This window comes from Scyliorhinus torazame, chromosome 4, assembly GCF_047496885.1.
Source record: "Scyliorhinus torazame isolate Kashiwa2021f chromosome 4, sScyTor2.1, whole genome shotgun sequence".
In the NCBI taxonomy this organism is placed as follows: Eukaryota; Metazoa; Chordata; class Chondrichthyes; order Carcharhiniformes; family Scyliorhinidae; genus Scyliorhinus; species Scyliorhinus torazame.
The window spans coordinates 109,401,160-109,427,618 of record NC_092710.1 but is presented as its reverse complement, the minus strand read 5'-3'; the positions used below and the strand labels follow the sequence as shown (position 1 = coordinate 109,427,618).

At 46.8% G+C, this 26,459-nt stretch overlaps 1 protein-coding gene across 1 annotated transcript in view; it reads left to right on the top strand.

Annotated features, from left to right (window-relative positions):
* The window catches only part of epm2a (EPM2A glucan phosphatase, laforin), a 70,508-nt gene extending 44,739 nt beyond the window's left edge, over nt 1–25,769 (top strand). The window contains exon 4 of the mRNA XM_072498463.1: nt 21,712–25,769. Coding sequence (XP_072354564.1) covers nt 21,712–21,992 — 281 coding nt within the window. The 3' untranslated portion in view covers nt 21,993–25,769. The remainder of the gene's footprint in view (nt 1–21,711) is intronic.
* Nucleotides 25,770–26,459: the final 690 nt, after the last annotated feature.

Genomic DNA, 26,459 nt, shown 5'->3' with positions numbered 1-26,459 from the left:
GCTAATATATGAACAAAATTAGCGCCGTAGGTGAATTCAACCCGACCACGCTTAGTACGGACAAGTAGGTTAGGGCAGTCCTGCAAAAGAACAGGGCAGCATTCGCGACCCACAAGCACGACTGTGGACGGATGACTGGCTCCGTACAAGTAACAGGACCTGACCCTAGACCCCAAAAACAATACGGATTTCCCCTAGAGGCAGAGGGAGAAATCTCAAAAGTAATAGAGAGCTTACTAGAGCAGGGCGTACTTAGATCAGTAGCCTCCACTAATAATGCCCCGATTTGGCCAGTGAGAAAGCCCGATGGATCATGGCGACTGACCATTGATTATCGGGAGCTCACAAAGTCACCCCCGCAGCAGCCCCCACCGTAGCAACAAGTCCCGAGACCATGCTCAAGCAGGGACTCAATTCCCGCTACTTCACGGTCTTGGACATCAGTAATGGATTCTGGTCCATTCCATTGGCAAAGGCGTGCCAGTACAAATTTGCCTTCACCTTCAAAGCACAGCAAAACACGTGGACATGCCTGCCACAAGGATTCCACAACTCCCCCTCCATTTTCCACCGACAGCTGGCAAATGGATTAGCAAAATTCTCTCGCCCCGAATGTCTGGTACAGTATGTAGACGACCTACTACTGCAGACAGACACCAAGGAAGAGCACATTGAGCTTCTGTCCGAACTCCTGGAATTGTTACATTCAATTGGTTGTAAAGTCAACCCCAAAAAGGCCCAGATTTTGGAAGAAAACGTGGTATATTTGGGAACAATTATCACGCACGGTAAACGCGAGATCGAGCATAAAAGAATTGACTCGATTGCTAAATTGCCCCTTCCCCAGAACGTTTCAGCCCTCCGGTCATTTTTAGGACTGGTTGGCTACTGCCGAAACCACATTGACGGTTTCGCCAGCAAGGCAGTGCCCCTCTCAGACCTCCAAAAGAAGGGAGCACCCTGGGAATGGCTTCCGCAGCATACGGATGCTGTGGACTCTTTAAAACAGGCATTCATAGCAACCCCCGCACTACAAGTTCCAGACCCGCTTTCCCCTTACGCCATAGAGGTAGCGACCACAGACCGCACCCTTTCGGCCGTGCTCCTCCAGGAACGGCACGACCAGTTAAGACCTGTAGCTTACGCCTCACGACGTTTAGATGCTGTGGAGTAGGGATTTTCAGCCTGTGAGAGGCACCTGCTCGCAGTTTTCTGGGCAGTCCAGTACTTTTCATATATTACCGGACTGAACCCCATCACAATTCTGACCGAACACACCCCCACCCAACTTTTACTGGACAGAAGACTCAAGGATGGCACAGTAAGCCAAATAAGAGCAGCCAGATGGACCCTTCTCTTGCAGGGACGGGACATCACAGTAAAAAGGACAAAGACATACACCTACTTAGCCGACAATTTACAGTAACCCGGAACCCCCCATGAATGTGAGATTATCTCTCCACACCACAATACAGGCCCCTTTATCGCTAAAACGCCCCCCAGAAAGATAGGAAATTCATCTCAGAGCCCCCCGCACACGGACACGTGTGAACCCATTAAGATTTATGTGGATGGATCTTCCACAGTCTTAGATGGGAAGCGCATAACAGGCTGCGGGATCTATGTCGAGGACGCGCAGGGACGCGCCCTCGAGGAAATATCGTTAAAATTACCCAGACACTTAGGCGCGCAGGCAGCAGAGCTTGCGGCCATCGCATACATAGTTGAGCACCCAGATTCCTTCCCCAGCCCAGCAGACATATACTCGGACAGCCTCACAGAATTTCTGCCCCTGTGGGAAGCAAGAGGATTTGTTTCCGCAGATGGGAAACCTCTCCCCTCAGCCCCATTACTCCACCATATTTTAGAAAAAGCCCAGAACAGGACTTTTGGGATCATAAAAGTCCGCAGCCACCATCTTTCCTCCCCCCCCGGAAATGTAAAAGCCGACGCACTGGCTAAGGCAGGTTCCAGACATGGGTATTTTTGGAAACCCCCCGAAAGCGCGCCAGTGAGTGCAGTTCATGTCACACAGACTAGAATCGAGGATCGAGTAGAGGCCCAGAAGCAGGACAGCAATCTCACCGAGATTGTAAAAGGAAAGTATCCCGCCTCCTACGAGAGGTTCAGAAATACACTGACCACACATGACGGTGTGGTGTTAAAGGACACCCTTTATGTGGTTCCTGAACAGGACAGGAACCAATTGATTTGTTTGTTCCATGACGGTCATGGACATCAGGGAATCGATCCCACTACAACCCATCTCAAATAGCTTTGTTGGTGGCCAAATTTAAAGGAAGATGTAAGCCATTACATTGAGAATTGCCTTATCTGTGCGCAGAATAACCCCGACAGATATGCCAAAAAGGCCCAACTCAGCCACACCCGACCCGTTAATGGCCCCTGGACTAACCTCCAGATTGATTTTATAGGTCCATTGCCCCCTTGCAGGAATGGCTATAAATATGTACTGGTGGTCATAGACACATTTACAAAATGGGTGGAAGCATTTCCAGCCCGCACAAACACTGCAAAAACCACAGCCAAGATTCTAACCCACCACATCTTTACAAGATGGGGACTCCCCCGCAGCATTGAATCGGACCAAGGTTCCCATTTAACGGGACGTGTCATGCAGAATGTCCTCACGATATTTGGCATCACCCAAAAATTCCACATATCATACCACCCACAGTCGAGTGGTATCGTGGAGCGCATGAATCGGACCCTAAAAACCACCCTCAGAAAAATGTTCCAGCAGAACAACACCACTTGGGACTCAGTCCTCCCTTTTCATAGAATTTTTCATAGAATTTACAGTGCAGAAGGAGGCCATTCGGCCCATCGAGTCTGCACTGGCTCTTGGAAAGTGCACCCTACCCAAGGTCCACACCTCCACCCTATCCCCATAACCCAGTAACCCCACCCAACACTAAGGGCAATTTTGGACACTAAGGGCAATTTTATCATGGCCAATCCACCTAACCTGCACATCTTTGGACTGTGGGAGGAAACCGGAGCACCCGGAGGAAACCCACGCAGACACGGGGAGGATGTGCAGACTCCGCACAGACAGTGACCCAAGCCGGAATCGAACTTGGGACCCTGGAGCTGTGAAGCAATTGTGCTATCCACAATGCTACCGTGCTGCCCTTTTTTTTTTTAGAAGGAGGCCATTCGGCCCATCGAGTCTGCACCGGCTCTTGGAAAGTGCACCCTACCCAAGGTCCACACCTCCACCCTATCCCCATAACCAAGTAACCCCACCCAACACTAAGGGCAATTTTGGACACTAAGGGCAATTTTTTTATCATGGCCAATCCACCTAACCTGCACATCTTTGGACTGTGGGAGGAAACCGGAGCACCCGGAGGAAACCCACGCAGACACGGGGAGGATGTGCAGACTCCGCACAGACAGTGACCCAAGCCGGAATCGAATTGGGACCCTGGAGCTGTGAAGCAATTGTGCTATCCACAATGCTACCGTGCTGCCCTTTTTTTTTTTAGAAGGAGGCCATTCGGCCCATCGAGTCTGCACCGGCTCTTGGAAAGTGCACCCTACCCAAGGTCCACACCTCCACCCTATCCCCATAACCAAGTAACCCCACCCAACACTAAGGGCAATTTTGGACACTAAGGGCAATTTTTTTATCATGGCCAATCCACCTAACCTGCACATCTTTGGACTGTGGGAGGAAACCGGAGCACCCGGAGGAAACCCACGCAGACACGGGGAGGATGTGCAGACTCCGCACAGACAGTGACCCAAGCCGGAATCGAATTGGGACCCTGGAGCTGTGAAGCAATTGTGCTATCCACAATGCTGCCGTGCTGCCCTGATGTTTGCGCTGATGTTTTTGCGTAACACTATTTCTACATCCACAGGTTACACCCCACACACTCTCATGACCGGACGCCCCATGAAAGGCACAGAATACTTGTTAGGTTTGGACCTGACCAGCCCCGATGTAACGGCCCTCACACACGAGAAAGCCGTGGAGCAATTAGTTGACAATGTTAAAATGGCTCAGTTAGCAGCCGCAGTAAAATTGGGCACCAAAAAGAAACAGAGCAAGGCTTGTTTCGACAAGACAGTGCATGCAACGGAGTACGATATCGGACAGCAAGTGATGCTGTCTGTATATAACCCCAGCACATTCCTGTCACCTAAACACTCGGGTCCGTATTCTATTGCGGACAAAGTAAGCCCATCCGTTTACAAAATCAAGTACCCCAATGGTAAGACTGCGTGGTTTCATATAAACCAGCTGAAGGTTTATGGAGCACAGTCGAACCACGCACACCACGTCATGCTTGACGCAGCAGACCACACCCCGCCCACGGCCAACGTAACCCGACCAACCCCCACCACGTCCAGCCCAGCCACGGACTCGATCTCGACTCCACCCCCGAAATATACACTCCTCCCCGGAACGCCCACAGACTGCAGCAGCAGAGACAGTGACTGTGACTCGGACGATAGCCACAGCTCGCCTCCCTCCTATCCCCATGCAACCGGACCCACACCCAGTGACTCCGACTACGATCCCAGTGATCCCCCCCCGATCACTTTTCTGAACAAACCCCATCACCGACCACCGAACCACACTGACGACCCCGATTTTGTCCCCACACAACTAGACACCAATTATTGGCACCGCGACAACTCATACCGACTCGTCCGCAACGACGAGAGCAACCCCAACTCACACCATGCAGCCCTTTCAGCCCACTCCACTCCAGAGTTTGGCACCCGGGAGAAGGTGACGACCTCGGGTCCGACTCCCAAACCGCCAACCCCTTTGCGACCCTGTTCGCAACTGAGAACTGAGGTGTCCAGATGATGTTTTAAAGGAACCGCTTGGGAAAAGTGTTGTCCTTCCTGATGGAACCGGCAGAATGTTTTATGTTGTTTTGTAAGTTTGTTAAATGTATGTCCGACAGGAGAATTTTCTTACTGCCACACGCCCATTCGGCTGAAACCTCTGAGGACTTGCCCTCAGAGACCCACCGTTGCCAGACGCTTATTCAGCGGAACTAGCTTATCTGCAGATTCTGGTCAAGAGACCACACGCTTGTTCAGAGGAACTAGCTTTTCAGCAGATACTTGTTCGGGTATCAGGCGCCTGATCGTAGCTGCCCTTCTGGTTCGAAGGATAGAACCACTACGGCAGCCCCACCACGATGACTACATTTTTACCCGTTCTTGTCGGTTGCTCAGGCAGTGGAGAAACGGCGTGAGACCTGCCCTGCCTGGGAATCCCCCCTCTGGTCAATCACATTCGGGTAGGGGAGATACGGCATTGGTAGCCGTCCTACCCGGGGACTCCATCCACCTCTTACCCGTCGCGGCCCATACGCACCTCATTTGGCATTTTTCATTTCAAAAAGTTTTGTTTGTTTTGGGAATCTTTAGGTTGCCCGCCATCTGCTATTTACATCCTGGAACATTTGGATGGTAAATCAGCACTGGTTCATGATTGGGAAGTGTGCCGTGTCCTAAAATTTGCTTTTTGAAAAAAAATGAGGGAGCCACACAATAGTACCAATTATAAAGGGAATAATTGGCACCAAAGGACAGACACACTAGCATACCAGATATTAAACAAAGATAGTTACAGACACTATGCTTGTTTCTACAGAACTCCAGAAGCTCCAGGACCGGAGAAAATAAAGAGAACACAAAGAAAGAAAAGGACCAAGAACAGCCACGGGGACTTCCTTCATCGTGATGAACATACTATTTTTGGACATTTGCTTGTGCGTGACCACGAACCCCATGACTTCAAACACCCCAGCCGTTAATGTTTCACTGCCCCGCAGTACCGAGCCCAGTCACCAGCGACACTACATCTTCCTGGTGTGCCAGGTTCATAACCTGGTACTCCCTGTCCTATGTCATCGAAACACTGTTAGCGTTGCCGATACTCTGCTGTGTAGTGCAGACTATGCGCCTACGCAAATGGAGGAGAGCCTACCGCGCTCGAACCCCGGTATATAGGATCAGATCCCCTATATTCGGTTACGACCAGACCCCCGACCCCCGCGATCTATAATAAAATAATAAAGTGCATTCACCTGCATTTATTGTTGTTGTTGTAAATAAAGAGATGTTAAAAACTTTTTCATGAGCAAAAAATAATAAATTGTATGATCCTGAGCTTGACTGCCAAGCCAGGAAAGATTGTATGAAATGCTGTGATTTTGTTGTATAATTGAGGAAGGTAGGATAATGGAATGTTTAGCGAGTGTAGTATATTAAGGATAAATTAGAGGTTCCAAGTTTGTTGTTTTGTAATGCATGTCCCTGTCTGACATAGCGCCCTTAGAATTGTTAGTTAATAATTATTGTGCATAGCTATGGTCAGCGCAGAGGCCATGTAGGAGGTGACCCCCCCGGTCAGGGAATGGAAAGTAACAAAAATGATGTGATCCTTCACGCTTCGCGTTAGGATCACAAGGAGGGAATGTAGCCATGTAAAATGGCTAAGTGCCGATTAGAATGGCCAAACCCCGATTTAAAATGGCAAACGGAAGAGGCTGATGGGAAAATCAGCCAACAGGACTCAAACAGACAGCTGCAGGTAAAACAGTGTATTCGCCTCTGGGGAAGCCAGACCGAATCGATACCTGCAGCCATCAACATAACAACACCCCAGCCATCTGCATAGTGAGTAGCAATCCCGGGAACAATATGCTACAAATTAGTATCACAAAGCCGACCCAGACCTTTCGGCGCCAGCAGGAGCTGACACAAAGAGAGGTAAACGACCACCCCTCGATCAAGGAATCGCTCCAGCATTGGAGAATATCGAACTAAGTGATTGGGACCAAATCCAATCACTTGGAACCAGGTACAAGGTCTGCCCAGAGAGGCGGGAAGCCCCTGGGGACTAAGAATAGGGGCCAAGTTCAAATCACCCTTCTTCTCCTCTCCGCACCCTTCGAGACCCTCTGCAACAGCCGCAAGAAACGTAAGTCTTACTCCAACGCTCGCTACGAGATAGGCACTCCTGACTATCGACCTGTACCAGCTTTGAATCCCGCAGGCTCAGAACCCATACAAAAGGCCATTCATTTCCCTGAGCTGGTGGGCCATTTCCAAAGTTAAGTATTGGCCTGTTAGTTGTAGGAAGTAGCTTAGAAGTAGAATTAATGTACAAGTATTGATTGCTGTATATAATAAATGCGCGTTGATTTAACTCTAACTAAGCGGTGTGTTGGATTATTAATCATTACTCGGACTTGAACCACGTGGCGGTATCAGAAAGATACCTGGCGACTCAAGAGCAAAGGTGACAGAATAAGAGCAATTAAACTGAGGCTAAAATGAGCAACAACCAGTGCTGGCCTTGCCTTCAGCTGCCAAGGCCTTAGCTCAGTCACTCGCTCCCTAAACCTCTCTTGCATCCTTTAAGATCTCTTTACCAAGCCCTATTGTTTACCCAAACCCTATTACAGCTTGATATCATCTTGTTTTATAATGCTGTTGGGAAGTGACCTGGGCATGTTTTATTACATTAAAGGTGTAGTACAAACACAAGTTGTTTTGATAGGTATGACCTCACAGTTCAGGTATTATTCAACCCCCTTCAGTCACTCTACATTCTCTTTAAAATATGGTGACCAGAACCGTACACAGAATTTCCAAAGTTCCATGCAAGTTTAAACATAACCCCATTGCTTTTGTTACAGCCTTACTGACTAGTGCTATAATTTTGTGATTTGTACTTCCTTTGTATTATGTGATCGTATTCTTACAAAAAGCATTACCTCACACTTATTTATGTTGAAATTCAACTGCGACTTCCGGTGGCGGTGATGTGAACAGTTGCACATGGGGTGGTTCCCACCGGGATACTTGGATTTTGGCCCTTTCGGCCCGGTTTATGGCCACTTTCTTGGGAGGAAATTGGTGTAATTTGATGGAATAAGACCCCCTCATTCGAGTAATGCCTGGTAAAAATAGCACAACGCAAAGTCGGGCAAAGGAGCGTGGTCAGAATCAAAGGTTCCTCGATCCTCAGCACTGGGGGAACAGGGCGGCGGCTTCTGCTGAGCTTGTGGCCCCTCAGTGGACGACTGAGAAGTTGGTTAGTTTCTTGATCGACAAATTTAAGATGCAGCGGCAGGCGATCGCGGAGGATCTGGAGAAGGCAATGGGGCTTTGACCCCAATTTGGGCGACCATGGACAAGATGGACCAGCAGATAGAGGTACATGGGCGACGATTCAGAAGGTGGAGGCTACGCTCTCTGACCACAGTGATCAGATTTCCTTCTTGGAGGCAGAGTTGGCGTTGCTGGCGGAGGAGCTAAAGGCCAAAATTGATGATCTGGAGAACTGCTCAAGACGGCAAAAGTTAGGGATCATCAGGCTGCTGGAGGGCCCTGGAAGGCTCCAACTCCACTGACTATATGTCGAAGGTAATCGGAAAATTGGTGGAGGAGGGGGTCTTTTCGACCGCTCTGGAATTGGACCGCATCCAAAGGTCGCTGAGGCAGAAGCCTAGATTGGGGGAGCATCTCGGGTAATCATAGTCTGATTCATCAGTACCTGGAAAGGAGGTGGGCAAAGGACCATTGAAACTGTAGATGGGAGGGCCACGCCATCAGAATATAGCAAGATGTTGGAGCAGAGCTGGCAAGAAGACATGCGGCGTTTAATAAGGCCAAGGCCGTACTTAATAACAGAAACGTGGGATTTGTGGTGTACCCGGCTCGTCTTCGGATAACTTCTGAGGACAGAGACTATTATTTCAATGCGCCGGAGGGTGCAAATGAGTTTGTCAGGTGTTGTGCTTTCTTTTCTACTTGGTCTTTTCTGTGGCTCTGTTCCCAATTAGGGCAATCAGTGAATTTGCCTTTCTTTCTATGCTGTCTATGTCCGAATGCTTAGAGTCGCCAGGTATCGAATGATACCACCACAAGTTTCAACCGGCTATCGATCAAAGAACCAAACACCAGTTAGTTAGTTCAAGGTCAAGGGTACTTAATTTACACACAATTAGTAATGCAACATAAACACTACTAGTTAACTACACCTATCAACTAAGACAACCTGTACTTAACTTCGGGCACCCGGCTTAGGTCAGGAAACAGTAGCCGCTGTTCAATTCTGGATCTGTCGGGTCCAAAGGAGTAACTGCTGCTCAGCTGGGCTCATCCGTCTGGTAGCGGGCGTTGAACTTGGATTCGCTTCTGGTGTTGCTACGATTGGCGATGACCGTGACCGGGGTACCAAGGCCAAAAGAGAGCGAACCTATGGCAAACTCCTCTTATACTCGGGGTTTTCGCGCTCTTTTGGGCGGTCCTTCGATTTGGGCCTTATTAATTGGGTGATGCCTGATCACTCCGTTTGATTCCTTAACCAATAAGTGGGCGGGGATCTGGATGGCTGGGCGTGTCCCTAGCGGTCACTGACCCCGTTGTTTGCATTTCCCTTGGACAGGGAGTGGTGCCGAAATGTCTGGGACTGTCCCGGTTGCTTGAGTACCAGTCCTTTATTTTGTGGAAGATGGGCCATCAAATGCTAATCGGCCTGATTAACATGCTAATGGGACAGAGTTTCGATACCGTCTGGACTTTTGCTGCCAAATATGCATTTCAGGCTCTGAGCCTGCCTGATTCTTGGCTTGTCCATTTTACCCGCCAGGCTTTGCGAGTTTCTCTGTACCTAGTTGTAAGTGGCCATCCCAGACAGCTACACTCTGTCCTCTTGATCCTCAACGCGAAGCTTGAAGGATCACAATACTTAGTCTTCTTTGTTCTCTTGCTTAATCAAGGGCAGGTTCTACTCTACTCTGTCCTATGGGTCCAAAAACATTTACCTAATTTCCCTAAACAACACATGTCTAATAATTTCTAGGGGGCGATTTAACATTCAGTAAAAGGGGAACCTCTAACTGTCTCTAACTAGACTACACATGCTGTTATTTAACAATCGAAGAACTTATCTTACAATACAGAAATATCCGATAGCAGCATCACATTTCTTCCTATCACTGACATTTGTACACAGAAAATAAACTATATTAACAAAAACAACAACCGCGGAACTTATTAAAGAAAAAGGATCAGAAAGAGTGTGGGGTTTGCTGGAGTCCGAGGAAGGGGGCTCTAAATGTGTATACTGGAGGGTGGGAGGCTCTCTCCTTCTCCATTTCCGCAATCTAATGGTCTAAACGACACTGTACAATATGGTTATTACTAGCAAGGCTTCCACTGTGTAGGACAGTGAATACCACTTGACGAGGTTCGCAGGGTATCGGTGACTGGGTGTGCGTGCGGTGCAGTGTCCGGGCTGGGGGTGTTGTGTTGGGTGGTTGTGTTCGGGGCCTGTGTGGTGAGGGGGGTAGAAGTAGGTAACGCGCGCAACTGGACTGTTCCAGCGACGATCATGATGCCGATCATCAGGGTCGTCTTTATCTTGTTCGACTTACCTTCGCCGTCGAATATCTTCGTATCTTCCTGGGGGAACAAGCATAGTATCTGTTATAATCGTGTTGTTTAACATCTCGTATGTCCGTCTGTTTTCTCCTTAACGTCAATTTTCCCATTATATCATCACCATATGTGACTCCCTCATTTTTTTTATACAACCATTTGCGGAGACAAGACATCTGAAAAAAATCTGTGTCACCGCGTGAGCACTCTCGCAGCCTGTGGTCGATGAGCTGAGTGGGCGGACAATTTCTCCGTCGTCTGCAGACCTGTTTTTCCAACCAAGTGTTTCTTACATGTAAATAGTATGTGGGGGAATAGCAACTAAAGGGTTGCCGGGAAGGGCAAAAGTAGTGGCAAAGAGCATTCTTTAAACCACAGGACAAGAAAAGAACAGAAAAAGAGTTTCAAAAGCAAGTATCCGAATGAGGTGGTGCGTATGATCTACGGCAGGGCAAGAATGGGTGGGATCCCTGGGTAGGGCGGTGATCAGTGCCGTTGCTCCACTACCTGAGCTTGGCTGACCAAACTTATAGGGGGTCCCCAGGCAGGGCGGGGATCAGTGCCGTTACTCCACTGCCTGAGTGACCATCCAAGAGCGGCAAGAATTTGTGACTATATGGGCTCCAGACAAACTTGTTTCACTAACTGCCAAGAACTTTGGTGACAGACCGAAAGAATAAACTGTATCAAGAAATTCAGTGAGATCGACACAAATAGTTGCACAAATAACAAACATTCAACATTTAAAAATAACAAATTAAAGAACAAAAAAAAGGGCAGGTTCCATCAGGGTACAGGACACCGCAAATCTCAATCGGTTCCTGACTCTCATCATCTGGACACCTCAAGATTCCATTTCAAAAAGATTTGCAAAGGGGTTACCCTGGTGGGAGTCAGACTCTGAGTCATCACCATCTCCCGGGTGCCAAACTCGTTCATGGAGTTTGCATGCTAACGCAGCGTGTGCCGATTTGGGGTCCATTTTGTCATTTCTCGTCAAGCGCCAGGAATTGTCATGGTGCCAGTGCTTCATGTAGGGAGGTTGCAAGGGGGCTGTCGCTATCGTCGGGTGGCGGGTCAGGTTCCGGTGTGGGCAGATAAATTGTTTCAAAGAGGCTGAGTGTATCGTGGTCGGGGTCTCTGGGCCTGTAGTGACTGGGGCCTTGTTCGTGGGATCTTTGTTCGGGTCTCGCAGAGGCTTCAGTAGTGCTGTCGCTGTCGCTATCTCTGTCAGCCGAATCAAGCGTCAGGGTGAAATTTGATTCTGGGGGCGTGGTCAAGGTTTTGTCTGTGGACGTGCTGCTGGGGGAGGGGAAACTCGGGTTGTCAGTCGGCAGGTCCTCATTGTCTGCCATCGCCAGTGAGAGGTGGTGCGAGTGGCTGCACTGTGTTCCATAAACCTTAAGCTGATTTACATGGAACCATCCTGATTTTCCGTTTGGAAACGTGATTTTATAAACCGAGGGGCTTACTTTGTCTGAAATTGAATAGGGTCCTGCAAATGTAGGGGAGAGGAATGAGTTAGGGTTGTACAAGGTGATCGTTACTTGTTGTCCGACTGTCTACTCCGTCGGTTGTACTGTTTTATCAAAGCAGGCCTTACTCTGCTTTTGTTTAGCGCCTAGTCGAACAGCTGCAGCGAGCTATGCTGCTTTAATATTGTCTACCATGTGCTGGACTGCTTTCTCATGGGTCAGGGTGGCGGGGCTGGCCAAATCAAGTCCGAATAAGTATTCGGTACCCTTCATGGATCGTCCGGTCATGAGGGTATGGGGTATCTCCTGTAGAGCTCGACACTGTATTCCTAATAAACATCAGTGCGAATGGAAGCACTGTGTTCCATGTTGTGTTGTGCTGCTGCACCATTTTCCTAAGTGTGGCCTTTAGAGTCCGATTCATGCGCTCCACAATGCCGCTGGACTGCGGGTGATAGGCAATGTGGAACTTTTGTTTAATTCCAAATATCGTCATTACATTTTTCATGAACCTTCCCGTAAAGTGGGAACCTTGGTCTGACTCAATATTACGGGGGAAGTCCCCATCTTGCAAAAATCTGTTCTGTTAAGATCTTTGCGGTGGCCTTGGCTGTGTTTGTTCTCGTGGGGAAAGCTTCGTAAATGTGTCTATCACCACCAACACATACTTGTATCCATTTCTGCAGTGTGGGGAGGGGACCAATATAATCCAATTGAAGGTTTGTCCACGGGCCATTTACAGGGCGGGTGTGTCGTAGCTGGGCCTTTTTCGCATACCTATCGGGGCTGTTTTGAGCACAAATTAAACAGTTTTCGACGTAATGGGACATGTCAGTTTTCAAATCAGGTCACCAGCAGAGGGGTCTGAGGTAGGCAAGGGTGGATTCAATCCCTTAATGTCCATGTCCGTCATGGAACTTACAAATGATTTCATTCCTGTCCTGGGTGGGGACAACATAAATTCCATCCTTTAAAACGATTCCCTCATGGACCGTCAAAGAATTTCTAAACTTTTCATAGGGAGCTGGGAAGTTTCCTTTTAAAATGTCTTTTAATGTTTCGTCTTCTCTCTGTGCCTGGGCTAGGTCTTGGATGTTGGTCTGTGAGACCTGAACTGCGTGTACTGGGGCACTCTCGGGGGTTGCCAAAAGTGGCCATGTTGTGAACCTGCCTTCGCTAGGGCGTCAGCTTTCACATTACCGGGTGGGGAGGAACGATGGTGGCTTCTTACTTTGACGATACCGTATTCTCTGCCTTTAGCTGTCTGAAGGATATGTTTGAGCAGTGGGGCTGAGGGAAGAGGTTTTCCGTCCGCGGAAATACATCCTCTCGATTCCCACAGGGGTAGGAATTCTGTTAGGCTGTTGCAGACGTACAAGCTGTCCGAATATATGTCTGCAGGGGTTGGGAATGAATCGGGGTGCTGGACAATGTAAGCAATGGCTGCTAACTCGGCTGCCTGCGAACTTATGTGTCCAGGCAATTTTAAAGCTATCTCTTCTAAAGCGGGTCCCTGTGTGTCCTCTACATAAATGCCACAGCCTATTATCCTTTTTCTTTCAAGGACTGCGGAGGAGCCACCTACGTAAATTCTCAGTCCTTTGTCTGTGGGCTGGGGTCCGATACCTATCTTTCTTGGTACCGACTTTGGAACAAAGGGTCCTGTGGTGTGTTTTGGGGCTATGATCTCGCACTCAAGTGGGGTCCCTGAATAATGCAAATTATCGGCCAGAAACGTGTGCGTTTTTGTCTGTTTTACAGTGATGTCGCGTCCCTGTAGGAGTAGGATCCATCGCGCTGCTCGGATTTGCCTTACTGTGCCGTCCTTTAGTCTGCCGTCCAATAAAAGCTGTGTCGGGGTGTGCTCGGTCAAAATGGTTACTGGGTTGAGTCCGGTTATGTACGAGAAGTACTGTACCGCCCAGAAAACTGCTAACCGGCGCCTGAAAATCCTTGTTTGACCGGATCTAAGACTCGTGAGGCATAGGCTACGGGTCCCAGACGATCGTGCCCTTCCTGCAGGAGAACAGCCGAAAGGGTGCGATCTGTGGTCGCTACCTCTATCGCGTATGGGGAGTGGGGATCTGGGGCTTGCAAAGCGGGGGCTGTGCTCAGGGCGCGTTTCAATGCATCCACGGCATCCGTGTGTTGTGGAAGCCTATTCCATGGCGCCTGTTTCTTTAGTAGCTCGGAAAGTGGGGCTGCTTTTGTGGCGAATCCGTCTATATGGTTCCGACAATATCCAACCAGTCCTAGAAATGACCGGAGTGCTGTAAATTTTCGGGGCAAGGGCAAATTTACAATGGAATCAATGTGTTTGAATTCTATTTCACGCTTCCCATGCGTGATGACTGTACCTAAATAAGTGACCTTTTCCTGAAGAATTTGGGCTTTCTTGGGGTTAATTTTGCATCTAATCGTTGTAAGGAGTTCCAATAATTCAGAAAGAAGCGAGATGTGCTCTTCCTTGATGTCAGTCTGTCGGAGCAAGTTGTCCACATACTGAACAAGGCATTCAGGGTGGGAAAATTTAGATAATCCGTTTGCCAATTATCTGTGAAAAATGGAGGGGGAGTTGTGGAAGCCTTGTGGAAGACACGCCCATGTGTACTGCTGTCCTTGGAAGATAAACGCAAATTTATACTGGCATGCTTTGTCCAGTGGTATGGACCAAAAGCCATTACTTATGTCTAATACCCCAAAATATTTCGACTGGAGTCCCTGTCTCAACATGGTCTCGGGACTTGTGGCAACGGTGGGGGCTGCTAGGGGAGTTACTTTGTTCAATTCTCTGTAGTCGATGGTCAGTCGCCATGATCCATCGGGTTTTCCTGCTGGCCAAATTGGGGCATTATTTGTCGATGAAATGGGTCAAATCACGCCTTGATTCAATAAACTTTGAATTACCTTGGCTATCTCTCCCTCGGCTTGCTGGGGAATGCCGTACTGTTTCTGGGGCTTGGGATCGGGACCTGTAATGTTTACAACACCTGGGATTTTGCCGCAGTCGTGCTTGTGCAGGGCAAATGCTGTCTTATGTCTTTTCAAGACCTCTCTAACTGCTTTGTGGTAATGGTTTGTGGATCAAACCAGTACTCTCCTACTGAGCTGATTCTATGGGCATAATCTCCAATGTGAGCGTGGCGGGGGCTCCTGCTGCTCTAGCCATTTTCCATATGCATCGGTTGACTGGGTCAAATGAAAGGTTGTGTGTACTCATGAAATCGATGCCTAGGATGTGTTCTGCTGCCTGGGGTAAGTCTACTAAAACAACCAAATGTTTTGTCCTAATATTAGCGAGCTGTACGTCCACAGGGGCTGTGATGTGTCCCTGCTGGAGGTGACCTGTAAAGCCACGAAGGGTAATGGTATCCCTAGTGGGCCATATCTCTTTCTGGAACATGATGGAACTCTACGGGGTGTCCCCGGACTGTGCCTGCGACTACCGGTTTTCAGGGCTTATCCCAAAGGGTATCGCAGACCCAGGTTGGGGAGCCCGAACACCGTCAATCAGTGCCACTCATGGCCAAATTATCTGGTTGGGCGCTAACGCTGTGAATGGGTTGGGTATTGTTTCTGGGGGGGGGGGTTTGGGTGCTGATTCCTTTGCTGTTTTGGGGGGGGGGGGGGGCTTGACATTCTCGGGCATAATGTCCTTTCTGTCCGCCATTGTAGCATTCCTGTGTCTTGGGGTGCTGCGCTGTACCTCTGCCTTCATTTACCCATGCGGGTCTTGGTGTGCCCTTACTGGGTTCATTGTGGCGTCTACTCTCTCCTGCTCTGTCTTTTTCTGTACCGACTGTTCCCAAGCTCTGGACAATCGTTTCAGAACCCACACTTCATTGTGTGCTGGGTCTGAGGGGTCATAATTGGCGCAAGCCTTCTGTCCTGCCTCTGTGGCTTGGTATACTAACTTACAGGTCCATTTAGCCGTATTGTCTGCTGATAAATGGGCGCGGGCTAACTCACCAAATACCGCAGTGAAATGGATCCAAAGGCGTCCAGCAAACGCTGTTGGATGCTCTCCCTTTTTCTGTTTGCACCGGTTGAGTCCGTCTACCGGATCGCCTCTGTTACATCCTATGGCGTCTAAAATGGCCGTTTTCATTTCTTGGAGGCTACCTCCTCCTACATTTTGTGGGTTGGGAAGGGCTGAACTAACTGAGGGGTCTAAGCACATAACTATGAGCTTAACCTGCTCCGGTTCGTCTAAACCATACATAAGGGTTTGTTGTTTTACTAACTCGAAAAAGTGATGTGGGTCCGATGTGGGGTGGAAAGTATCTATCTTCTCGCAGGCGTCTCGTAACTGGGTGATCGATAATGGGGTGGTGTACACGAAATCGGGTTGGTCTTCCGTGGTAACCCTGCGCTGTGTGGTGATGGGGTCATTGGGTTGGGTGCTGCCTGTGCAGTCGATGGTGGGGGTGCTTTTCTTTTCGGGGCCGAGGGGCTCTATTTTGATTCTCGGTCTCGCTTACCATTGGGCCGTTTCACTGATTTCCTGCCAATCGGGGCCGTCTTCCTGGTCTAGCTGAGGGCCAAAGGTGTCTCTAAACCCATTTTGAACTGATAGCAGGGATTGCAACCTTGCAATTTGCTGCCTGCATTTGGCATGATCCACCAAACTCTGCCTCTTGTTCCGTGTGGAACTGTGGAGTGCTTGGTGGGCTGCTTTTAGGTCATCGCCCTGTTTCTTTAACTGCTGTATCTGATTCTCTGTCTCTTCTCTTAACAGTACAGCACGTTGCATGTCCTGGTAGGCCTTATCATGTTGGATTTGGAAGCTGCTAAGGTGGGCGAGACAGGATTGGTGTGCCCTCTTGACATCATCCATTTCCTTGTTCTTTGCTGCTAACTGCTCCCGGAGCTTTACATCTAATTTCTCGCATTCACTTAAATCTCCCTCTCTACTTTTCTCCTCTTCTAGCTGCTTGCGGAGCGTCCTCACGACCTCCTCTGTGCCTCGCAATTGTGCCAGACTGGACACGATTGCCATTGGCTTACGAACCTTAGTCACACTTTTCTTATGGACCTCGGTCAGGCTGTCCCACCAAGTCTGTCCTATGCTACCAGGACCTGTCTCTTCATTCGCGCAAAACTCAGACCATAGAGGCCATCCTTTCCCCTTTAAGTACTTCCTGATCTCTTCTTCCCATACGGGACACTGTTCTGATCTATTGGTCGCTGCGACCTCGGGCTCTCGTGGATGCATAAGGCGTTCCATTACCTTCATGGCCATCCCTACAAATACTTCTGTCTTTTACCGGAAATTTGGAACAAAGGGGAATAAAGCGGTGGTGCAAACAGGGGTCCGGCTTAAGCTATTTTCTGGTTTACACAACTCCCGAAAGTTTCACGCAACAAAATCTATCGAGTTTACCTTATATCCCTTTGTTAGTACGCATGCAAATTACACACTTCCGAATTCTGGAGGTTTGATCGATATTGGTTTCGCTTGTGGTTTCTTTTACTTTGCCAATTTGGATTCTAATTCAAATGCTTTTGTGGGTTCTCTCGGAGTGACACTGTCACTCCAGGGTCGAGTCCCGTCAGATGTCGACAATAACTGTTGCGCTTTCTTGTCTACTTGGTCTTTTTTGTGGCTCTGTTCCAATTATGGCAATCAGTGAATTTGTCTTTCTTTCTATGCTATCTATGTCCGAATGCTCAGAGTCGCCAGGTATCGAATGATACCACCACAAGTTTCAACCGGCTTTCGATCAAAGAGCCAAACACCAGTTAGTTAGTTCAAGGTCAAGGGTACTTAATTTACACACAATTAATCATGCAACATAAACACTACTAGTTCACTACACCTACACCTATCAGCTAAGACAACCTGTACTTAACTTCGGGCACCCGGCTTAGGTCAGAAAACAGTGGCCGCTGTTCAATTGTGGATCTCTCGGGTTCGAAGGAGTAATTGCTGCTCAGCTGGGCTCATCTGTCTGGTAGCGGGCGTTGAACTTGGATTCGCTTCTGGTGTTGCTGCGATTGGCGATGTCCGTGACCGGGGTACCAAGGCCAAAAGAGAGCGAACACATGTCGAACTCTTCTTCTTATACTCAGGGCGTTTTTGCGCTCTTTTGGGCGTGATGACTTGAGGGTCCTTCGATTTGGGCCTTACTAATTGGGTGATCCCTGATCACTCTGTTCGATTCCTTAACCAATAAGTGGGCGGGGATCTGGATGGCTGGGCGTGTCCCAAGCGGTCACTGACCCCGTTGTTTGCGTTTCCCTTGGACAGGGAGTGGCGCCGAAATGTTTGGGACTGTCCTGGTTGCTTGAGTACCAGTCCTTTGTTTTGGGGAAGATGGGCCATCAAATGCTAATCGGCCTGATTAACATGCTAACTGGTCGGAGTTTCGATACCGTCTGGACGTTTGCTGACAAATATGCATTTCAGGCTCTGAGCCTGCCTGATTCTTGGCTTGTCCATTTTACTCACCAGTCTTTGCGAGTTTCTCTGTACCTAGTTGGAAGTGGCCATCCCAGAGGCTACACAGGAAGCATAGACTGGGGGTGAACTAAAGTGCTCGAGAACTATGGAGTTTATTGTTTGATCATTGTGAAGTTAATCTGTATTTGTATCTTATAGGAATTTTTGAAATGTGAGGGAGAGCTTGGGTTGTGCCTGGACTTGTTGGTGGGTGTTTGTTCTGGATGAAGTTGGGGTTTGTATATTGCACTATTAAGTTTTAGATTTGGGCGAGGGGGCTGGGTATTGATTTTCCTCTCGGGTTCTGTATTAAATTTTGGTCTAGGCAGGATTGATTGCAGATATACTGATGTGTTGACTTTGGTTTCTACCCTGTGCGAGGGTCACCCTGCGAACAGTATAGCTAGTTAATGGGAGCGGAGAAGGGGGAGATGTCTACAGCTTGTTACCATGGGGTGTTTATTTTCAAGGTCATGAGCTTAGGCTTTGTGTTTCTGTTTTGTTTGGAGACAGGGAGGGGGAGGCGACTTTTGTTTTTCTCTGGGTTATTTGGGTGTTTTCCAGGATAGGGTGGGGATTGATTGCTGATGGTGATGATTCCTTTGTTTTGGGATTGGCTTTATGGGAGATGTGGCAGCTATCTTGTGGGCCAGGAGCTGGCGCAGGATGAGGCACTGCTGGATTACCTCATAGGCGGATATGGCTGATCTTGGGTTGGGTGGGTGGGGGCCCGGTTGATAACCAGGGGGATAAATGGCCCAGTAAAAAGGGTCCCGTGTGTTCGCGCACTTGAGAAGTTTGAGGGCGGATGCAATTTTTACAGGAGACCCATTTGAGAATTGGGGATCAAACAAGGTTGGGGAAGGGATGGGTGGGGCAGATTATATCACTCGAGTTTTGAGCGTAGGAGCCGTTGTGTTGATAAGAGGGTGTCTTTTTCTGCGGTTAATATATTGGCAGATTCAGGTGGGAGAAACATTTTTAAAAATAATTTTCCAATTAAGGGGCAATGTTCACAAGATAAAGATAGATAGTTTTTTGAAGAATGAAGGAATAAAGGTGTTCAGGCAGGAAAGTGGAGCTGAGTCCACAAAAGATCAGCCATGATCTTAGTGAATGGCGGAGCAGGCTCGAGGGGCCAGATGGCCACCTCCTGCTCCTAGTTCTTATGTTCTAATTTAGCGTGTCCAATCCACCTACCCAGCACATCTTTGGGTTGTGGGGTGAAACCCACGCAGACGCAGGGAGAATGTGCAAACTCCACACGGCCAGTGACCCAGAGCCGGGATTGAACCTGGGACCCCGGCGCCGTGCTAACCACTGTGCTGCCCTATGTGGGAGATACATAATGATCAGCGGGTCACTGGGAGACACGCCGGTGGTGTTGGCCAATGTGGCTGCACCAAACTGGGATGACACAGCCTTCATTAGCAAGGTGCTGGTATCTATCCCAGATCTTGATTCTTATCAGCTAATTATGAGGGGTGGGGGACTTCAATTATATTTTGGACCCTAGATTGGGATGGCAAAGGCGTTATTGGTGTTCATGGAACAGATTGTGGGAAGACCCATGGAGGTTTAAGTTTCTTGAGGAAAAAGATGTTTTTTTTGCGGATCTGATATTGGAGCCGCGCTCTCCGAGACCGCTGTGGAGACCGGACACAGCTTTGTTCGCAGATAAAAGTTGTTGTGAGTGGGTATCCTCTGCCATTGGGGACGATGTTGAATTCAACAGGAATGAGGCGGTCTCGCAGCTGAAGAGTTCCAACAATCACCAAACCAGTGACAGGTAGTTAAGTAGAGAATTAAGTGTGCTCTCCTTGCATACCACTTTGGTAGCACTGAACTTGAGTCTTGCTGAAAATAAAGAGATATGCTGATGAAGGAGCAGCGCTGCAAAAGCTTGTGATTTCAAATAAACCTGTTGGACTTTAACCTGGTGTTGTGAGACTTCTTATCTACTAATGATATTCCTATTATTTAGTATTGGTATTCTTGCTTGATGAATTCAAGATGAAAAGCTTTGGCAGCCTGTCCTGTTTTCAAGCAATATCCAAAGCTCCTATTTATTCTCACTAAAATTTTCTTTAGTCAAATTTACACTCATAACTCATTACAGAAAGCTCGATTTATCACTATTTCTTCTTTTGTTACTGCTGCTTTCCCATAATTGGGCATGGAAATAGGGAAGGGATAAAGCAAACAAACAGCGATTCCTGACATGTTTAATGACTAACCAGCTTCCTAATTAGAAAATGATGTAGAATTTTGCAGCACACAAACAGGCAACTCTGTCCACCAGGTCTGTTTTTTAAAATAAATTTAGTGTACCCAATTCATTTTTTTCCAATTAAGGGGCAATTTAGCGTGGCCAATCCACCTAGCCTGCACATCTTTTGGGTTGTGGGGGTGAAATCCACGCAAACACGGGGAGAATATGCAAACTCCACACGGACAGTGACCCAGAGCCGGGATCAAACCTGGGACCTCGGCGCAGTGAGGCCGCAGTGCTAACCACTAGGCCACCGTGCTGCCCTTCCACCAGGTCTGTTTATGCTTCACAAAAACTTCCTCCCACATTTATTTTACTCGATCAATATACTTTATTCCCTTCTCCCTCATTTACTTATCTAGCTTCCCCTTAAACATGTCATTCATCTCATCCATTCCTTATAAATTCTAATCATTTTCTAGGTAAAGAAATGGTTGTATTTGTTATTATGTAATCCCTGACAGTGATAGCTCGGAGAGGCCCCAGAAATGCAAGTGGCAACCCATCACTTTCAGTAATGGTCAGCTGCAATGAATAATTATATCCACATTTTAAGATGCTCAATAAACCATGACCTTGTTCAATTTGTTTTCTCTTCCTACAATCTTCTATATCGTTCAACAATGTAAACATTTTTTTTAAAAAGTACCCAATTATTCTTTTCCAATTAAGGGGCAATTTAGCATGGCCATCTACCCTGCACATCTGTTTGGGTTGTGGGGATGATACCCATGCAGACACGGGGAGAATGTACAAACTCCACATGGAGTGATTCAGGGCCGGGATCGAACTCGGGGCCGTGAGGGAGCAGTGCTAACCACGGTGCTGCCATCGATCAACAACTTAAGTGGTTGATAAGCCAAGTTAATAAAAAGGGGTTCATTTGGAAATTTGCTCACTTAGACAATGGGTCAATTAATGGCTCAATTAATTCCACAAATATCTTAAGCCTTTCTTTTATTTCCTCCTTTGGACTTAGTTACAGGTAGCCAAGTTGCTAGTGAAAGATTTTACGACTTCAACCGATTAAACTTGCTAACAAACTTTTTTTGTTCTGATTTGTTCCACATCAGGCAGGGTGAAGATGCTGCCTCAGGCTGTATACTTGCTTCATGGATTGCTGGAGAATGGTCACACTGTCTATGTTCATTGTAATGCAGGTGTGGGTAGATCAACTGCTACAGTATGCGGATATCTGATGTACATCATTGGATGGAGCCTTAGGAAAGTTCAGTACTTTGTGACCTCCAAACGACCTGCAGTGTACATAGATGAAGAGGCTCTGATTCGTGCCCAGGATGAATTTTATCAAAAATTCGGACATGTTCACTCTTCTGTGTGTCACAACTGTTAGACAATAATTACTTTAAAAAGACCATCTTTAAAGATGGGTGTGAATTGTGTTTTCTTTTTAAAATGAGTGCACATTTAGATATTAATATTATGGTAGCCAACACCTTTGAACAGACAATCGTTGCAACAACCAATTAGTTAATAGTTCCATTTGAAGTACTTTTCCACTCCCCAGCCAGAATTAGTGCTTTTAATTTGTTCAGGCTGGAGGAAGAAAAATACTTGTATGCAGTTCTAAAAACAGTAATTATTGGGAGTAGGCCATGTTTATTCACCAAACAGGGTGGAAACTGGTTGATCCTATTGAGCTACCCCAAAGGATGTATTGTTTAGTTATTTACAACTCTTCCAAAAACCTTACTGGGGCACGCAGCATCCCTGGAGTTAAATCCTGTTCAGTAACTAGCCATCGAGAGGTATGTGAAAAGTGGCAGCAGGAAGTTTGCTTTGTGATTTTCTCCCCTTTCTGTGGAGAACATCCAAGGCTTCACAAAAGTATGCAGTAGCAAATGTTAAGATATCAAGAATACAACCTGGATTGTTTTCTCCATCAATTGCTTATCTAGTTTTCCCTTAAAGACACCTATGTTATTTACTTCAACCACTTCATGTGGTAGTGACTTCCAAATTCTCATCACTCTTTGGGCAAAGAAACTGAATTCCGTATCGGATTTATTCATCACAATCTAACGTTTATCGCTTTGCTCGTTTTCAATTCTCTCCATGGCCCAAACCCTCCCTATCTCTAATTTCCTCCTTCAAACCTACTGATGGAAAAATAAATGCTATGTCACTATTAGCTACCTTTTTTCCTGTCCTGTATCCCATTTTCTGATTATACAGTCAAATTACCAGAGACTGTCTGTTCATCCTTTTAGTCAGGGAATGGTAGATGTCACTCAGGGACCTATAAGAGTGTGACAAAACAGTTCTTTGATAGAATACAGCAGTGTAACAGGGCTATAAGCTATAATTATGCTAACTTTAATGACTAATTGTTTATATGTCAATGAGTACAAGTACACATGCCAATACGGAGTCATAAGACTGAATATTTGACCCTACTATTCAGAAGCACATACGGCAGTAACAATCACATGTAAAGGATTGTGTGTGTGGACACTTCCTATTGTCATTTTATATTATCATATTGCAATTGCCTATGTAAATCCCACATGGAAATGGTTAACCATAACAGCAAAGGTGCAAGGTTTGGTCAGTCAATGCTGCTGTCGCTTGAATCTCCTCCAACTCAGTTGACATTTTTATAGGCCCAGATTTCATGGTCAGCCGCCCTGCGATAGTGCTCACTGCTGACCTTGGAAGAAAGCTCTCAAAGATCTAGCAGTCTCTGTGGCATGGATCTCCCCTTTCTTGATGTCAGTGTGGATCTGGCATTAGATCAAGGTCACCTTCAAGGATCGAGCAGTGATATCATCAAGCAGGGCATGCAGCCAATTATATTGACGTATTTCCTAATAATAGGAAACAAAAAATGGCAGAGGAACTGAATAGTTACTTTGCATCAGTCTTCACAGTGGAAGATACCAGTGGGATGCCAGAGCTCCAGGAGAATCAAGGGGCAGAGGTGGGCAGTGGCCATCACTAAGGAGAAGGTTCTGGGTCTGAAGGTGGATAAATTACCTGGACCGGATGGACTACACCCCAGAATTCTAAAAGCGATAGTGGAGGAGATTGTGGAGACATTGGTGGTGATCTTTCAGGAATCACTGGAAGAAAGAAGGGTCCAAGAAGTCTGGAAAATGGCTAATGTAACACCACTGTTTAAGAAGGGAGGGAGGCAGAAGATGGGGAATTATAGGCCGGTTAGCCTGACTTTGGTCATTGGTAAGATTTTAGAGTCCATTATTAAAGATGAGGTCGCGGAGTACTTGGAAGTGCATGATAAAATAGGACTGAATCATCAGCTTTGTCAAAGGGAGGTCATGTCTGACAAATCTATTAAAAGTTCTTTGAGGAGGTAACAAGGAAGTTAGACAAAGGAGAACCAGTAGACGTGATTTTAGATTTCCAGAAGGCCTTTGACAAGGTGCCGCATAGGAAACTTAAATAAGTTAAGAGCCCATGATGTTAAGGGTAAGATCCTGGCATGGATAGAGGATTGGCTGATTGGCAGAAGGCGGGAATAAAGGAGTCTTTTGCAGGATGGCAGCCGGTGACTAGTGGTGTGCCTCAGAGGACTGCTGGGACCACAACCTTTCACAATATACATTAATGATCTGGAAGAAGGAACTGAAGACATTGTTGCTAAGTTGCAGATGATACAAACATCAGTAGAGGGACAGGTAGTATTGAAGGCTCGGAGAGTGGGCAATGAAGTGGCAGATGAAATACAATGTGGAAAAGTGTGAACTTATGCATTTTGGAAGGAGGAATGGAGGCATAGACTTTTCTAAATGGGGAAATGCTTAGGAAATCAGAAGCACAAAGGGACTTGGGAGTCCTTGTTCACCATTCTCTTAAGGTTAATATGCAGGTTCAGTCGGCAGTTAGGAAGGCAAATGCAATGTTAGCAGTCATATCGAGAGGGCTAGAATACAAGATCACAGATGTACTTCTGAGGCTGTATAAAGCTCTGGTTAGACCCCATTTGGAGTATTGTGAGCAGTTTTGGGCCCCTTCTAAGGAAGGATGTGCTGGCCTTGGAAAGGATCCAGAGGAGGTTCACAAGAGTGATCCCTGGAATGAAGAGCTTGTCATATGAGGAACGGTTGAGGATTCTGGATCTGTACTCGGAGTTCAGAAGGACGAGGGGGTTATTGAAACTTACAGGATACTGCGAGGCCTGGATAGAGTGGATTTGGAGAGGATGTTTCCACTTGTAGGAAAAACTAGAACCAGAGGACACAATCTCAGACTAAAGGGACGATCCTTTAAAACAGATGAGGAATTTCTTCAGCCAGAGGGTGGTGAATTTCTGGAACTCATTTCTGCAGAAGACTGTGGAGGCCAAATCATTAAGACAGAGATAGGTTCTTGATTAATATGGGGTTATGGGGAGACGGCAAGAGAACGGTGATGAGAAAAATATCAGCCATGATTGAATGGCGGCGCAGACTCGATGGGCCGAGTGGCCTAATTCTGCTCTTATGTCTTATGGACAGCAAAACAAGGTGCAAAATGCACTGAATTTTTCACTTCTAATTAAGTTACAGAATGCGCAATAATTGATGGGAACATACATAGGAGATGGAGGTAGAAGCTGAAATCATTACAATGGAGAAACTTCGCAATTCACAAATTCTCAAGTTAGCTTTTCCAAAACAGTGGGGTTGTTCAGTAAGTATGGAATTAGTACACCATTAAAAATTAAGTTACACCTCACTCAACAAGGTGGAACTTTTTCAAAGGGTGTTTAGAGCAAGGCTAATAGCTTAAAGGGGCATATTTGCATCAATAATTTCTATTTGATTGCAGCCTGTGGGATCTTCAGTAGTGCAATATAGGAGCAAGTGCAGAATCACTGAAAAAAACTGGTTTTCCACATTTAGACGCACATGTTCAAACTCGGGTAATAATTGTGAATGCTGACAATTTCACCATCATTGCTCCTGCAATATCAAAGTCATTTTTAAAAAATCATCAATTGACCATACGTAATGCTGAGCAAAATATATAAGTATATGTGTACATATTAACAATATTTTTGGGGGTAATATAAAATGTTGGTAAATCAAGTGACTCCTGTGGAACTTTCACTATTTAAAGTTTCAGGTCCATTGATGTATTAAAGCATTTTGCGTATGATCTACTTTGATACAGTATCGTTACCTTGGTCTCTTACATGTTCCATGAGGAGGGCAGAGATCTTATAGTGGGCTGTAGGAAGTTGAGATGTGGAGGGTGACAGTGGGGTGGAAGAGGCCATGGAGCAATTTGAAAGAGAATTTTAAAATGTAAACATTGCCAGACTAGGAGCCAGTGTAGGTCAGCAAGCATAGGAGTGATCAGTGAATATAACTTGGTGCAACTGAAGATATGGGCAGCAAAGATTTTAACGAGCTCAAGTTTACTAAAACAGAATCAATTACATTACAGAAATCCCGATTATCCATGTTAATATTTGAAAGATACATTCCTATAAAATGACACCCAAGTGGTTCACTGAGCCAGTTCAATCAGACTTGTTGTAAACATGACCCATCACAACCCTGTTCCCCAAAGAAAACACCCCCACGTTTGTTTTAGTACACATCGGAAGCTAGGTGATCTCTTGGGAGGGAACTATGGGTTAATTCAAAGATCCAACACGGGTCCCTGGCACTGAAGCAGCAGTGCTAACCACTGCCACATAATGCCAAGATTATTGCTCCACACACCTCCCATATAGCTCCTTAGGTAACTTTATCCAGGTCAAGCTATATTTAGTCATCAAGTTCAGGAAAGTTTCAAATTCCATCCCTAGTTAGCAAGGTAGTTGGTGCACAGCAGTTGGTTTAACCAGTGG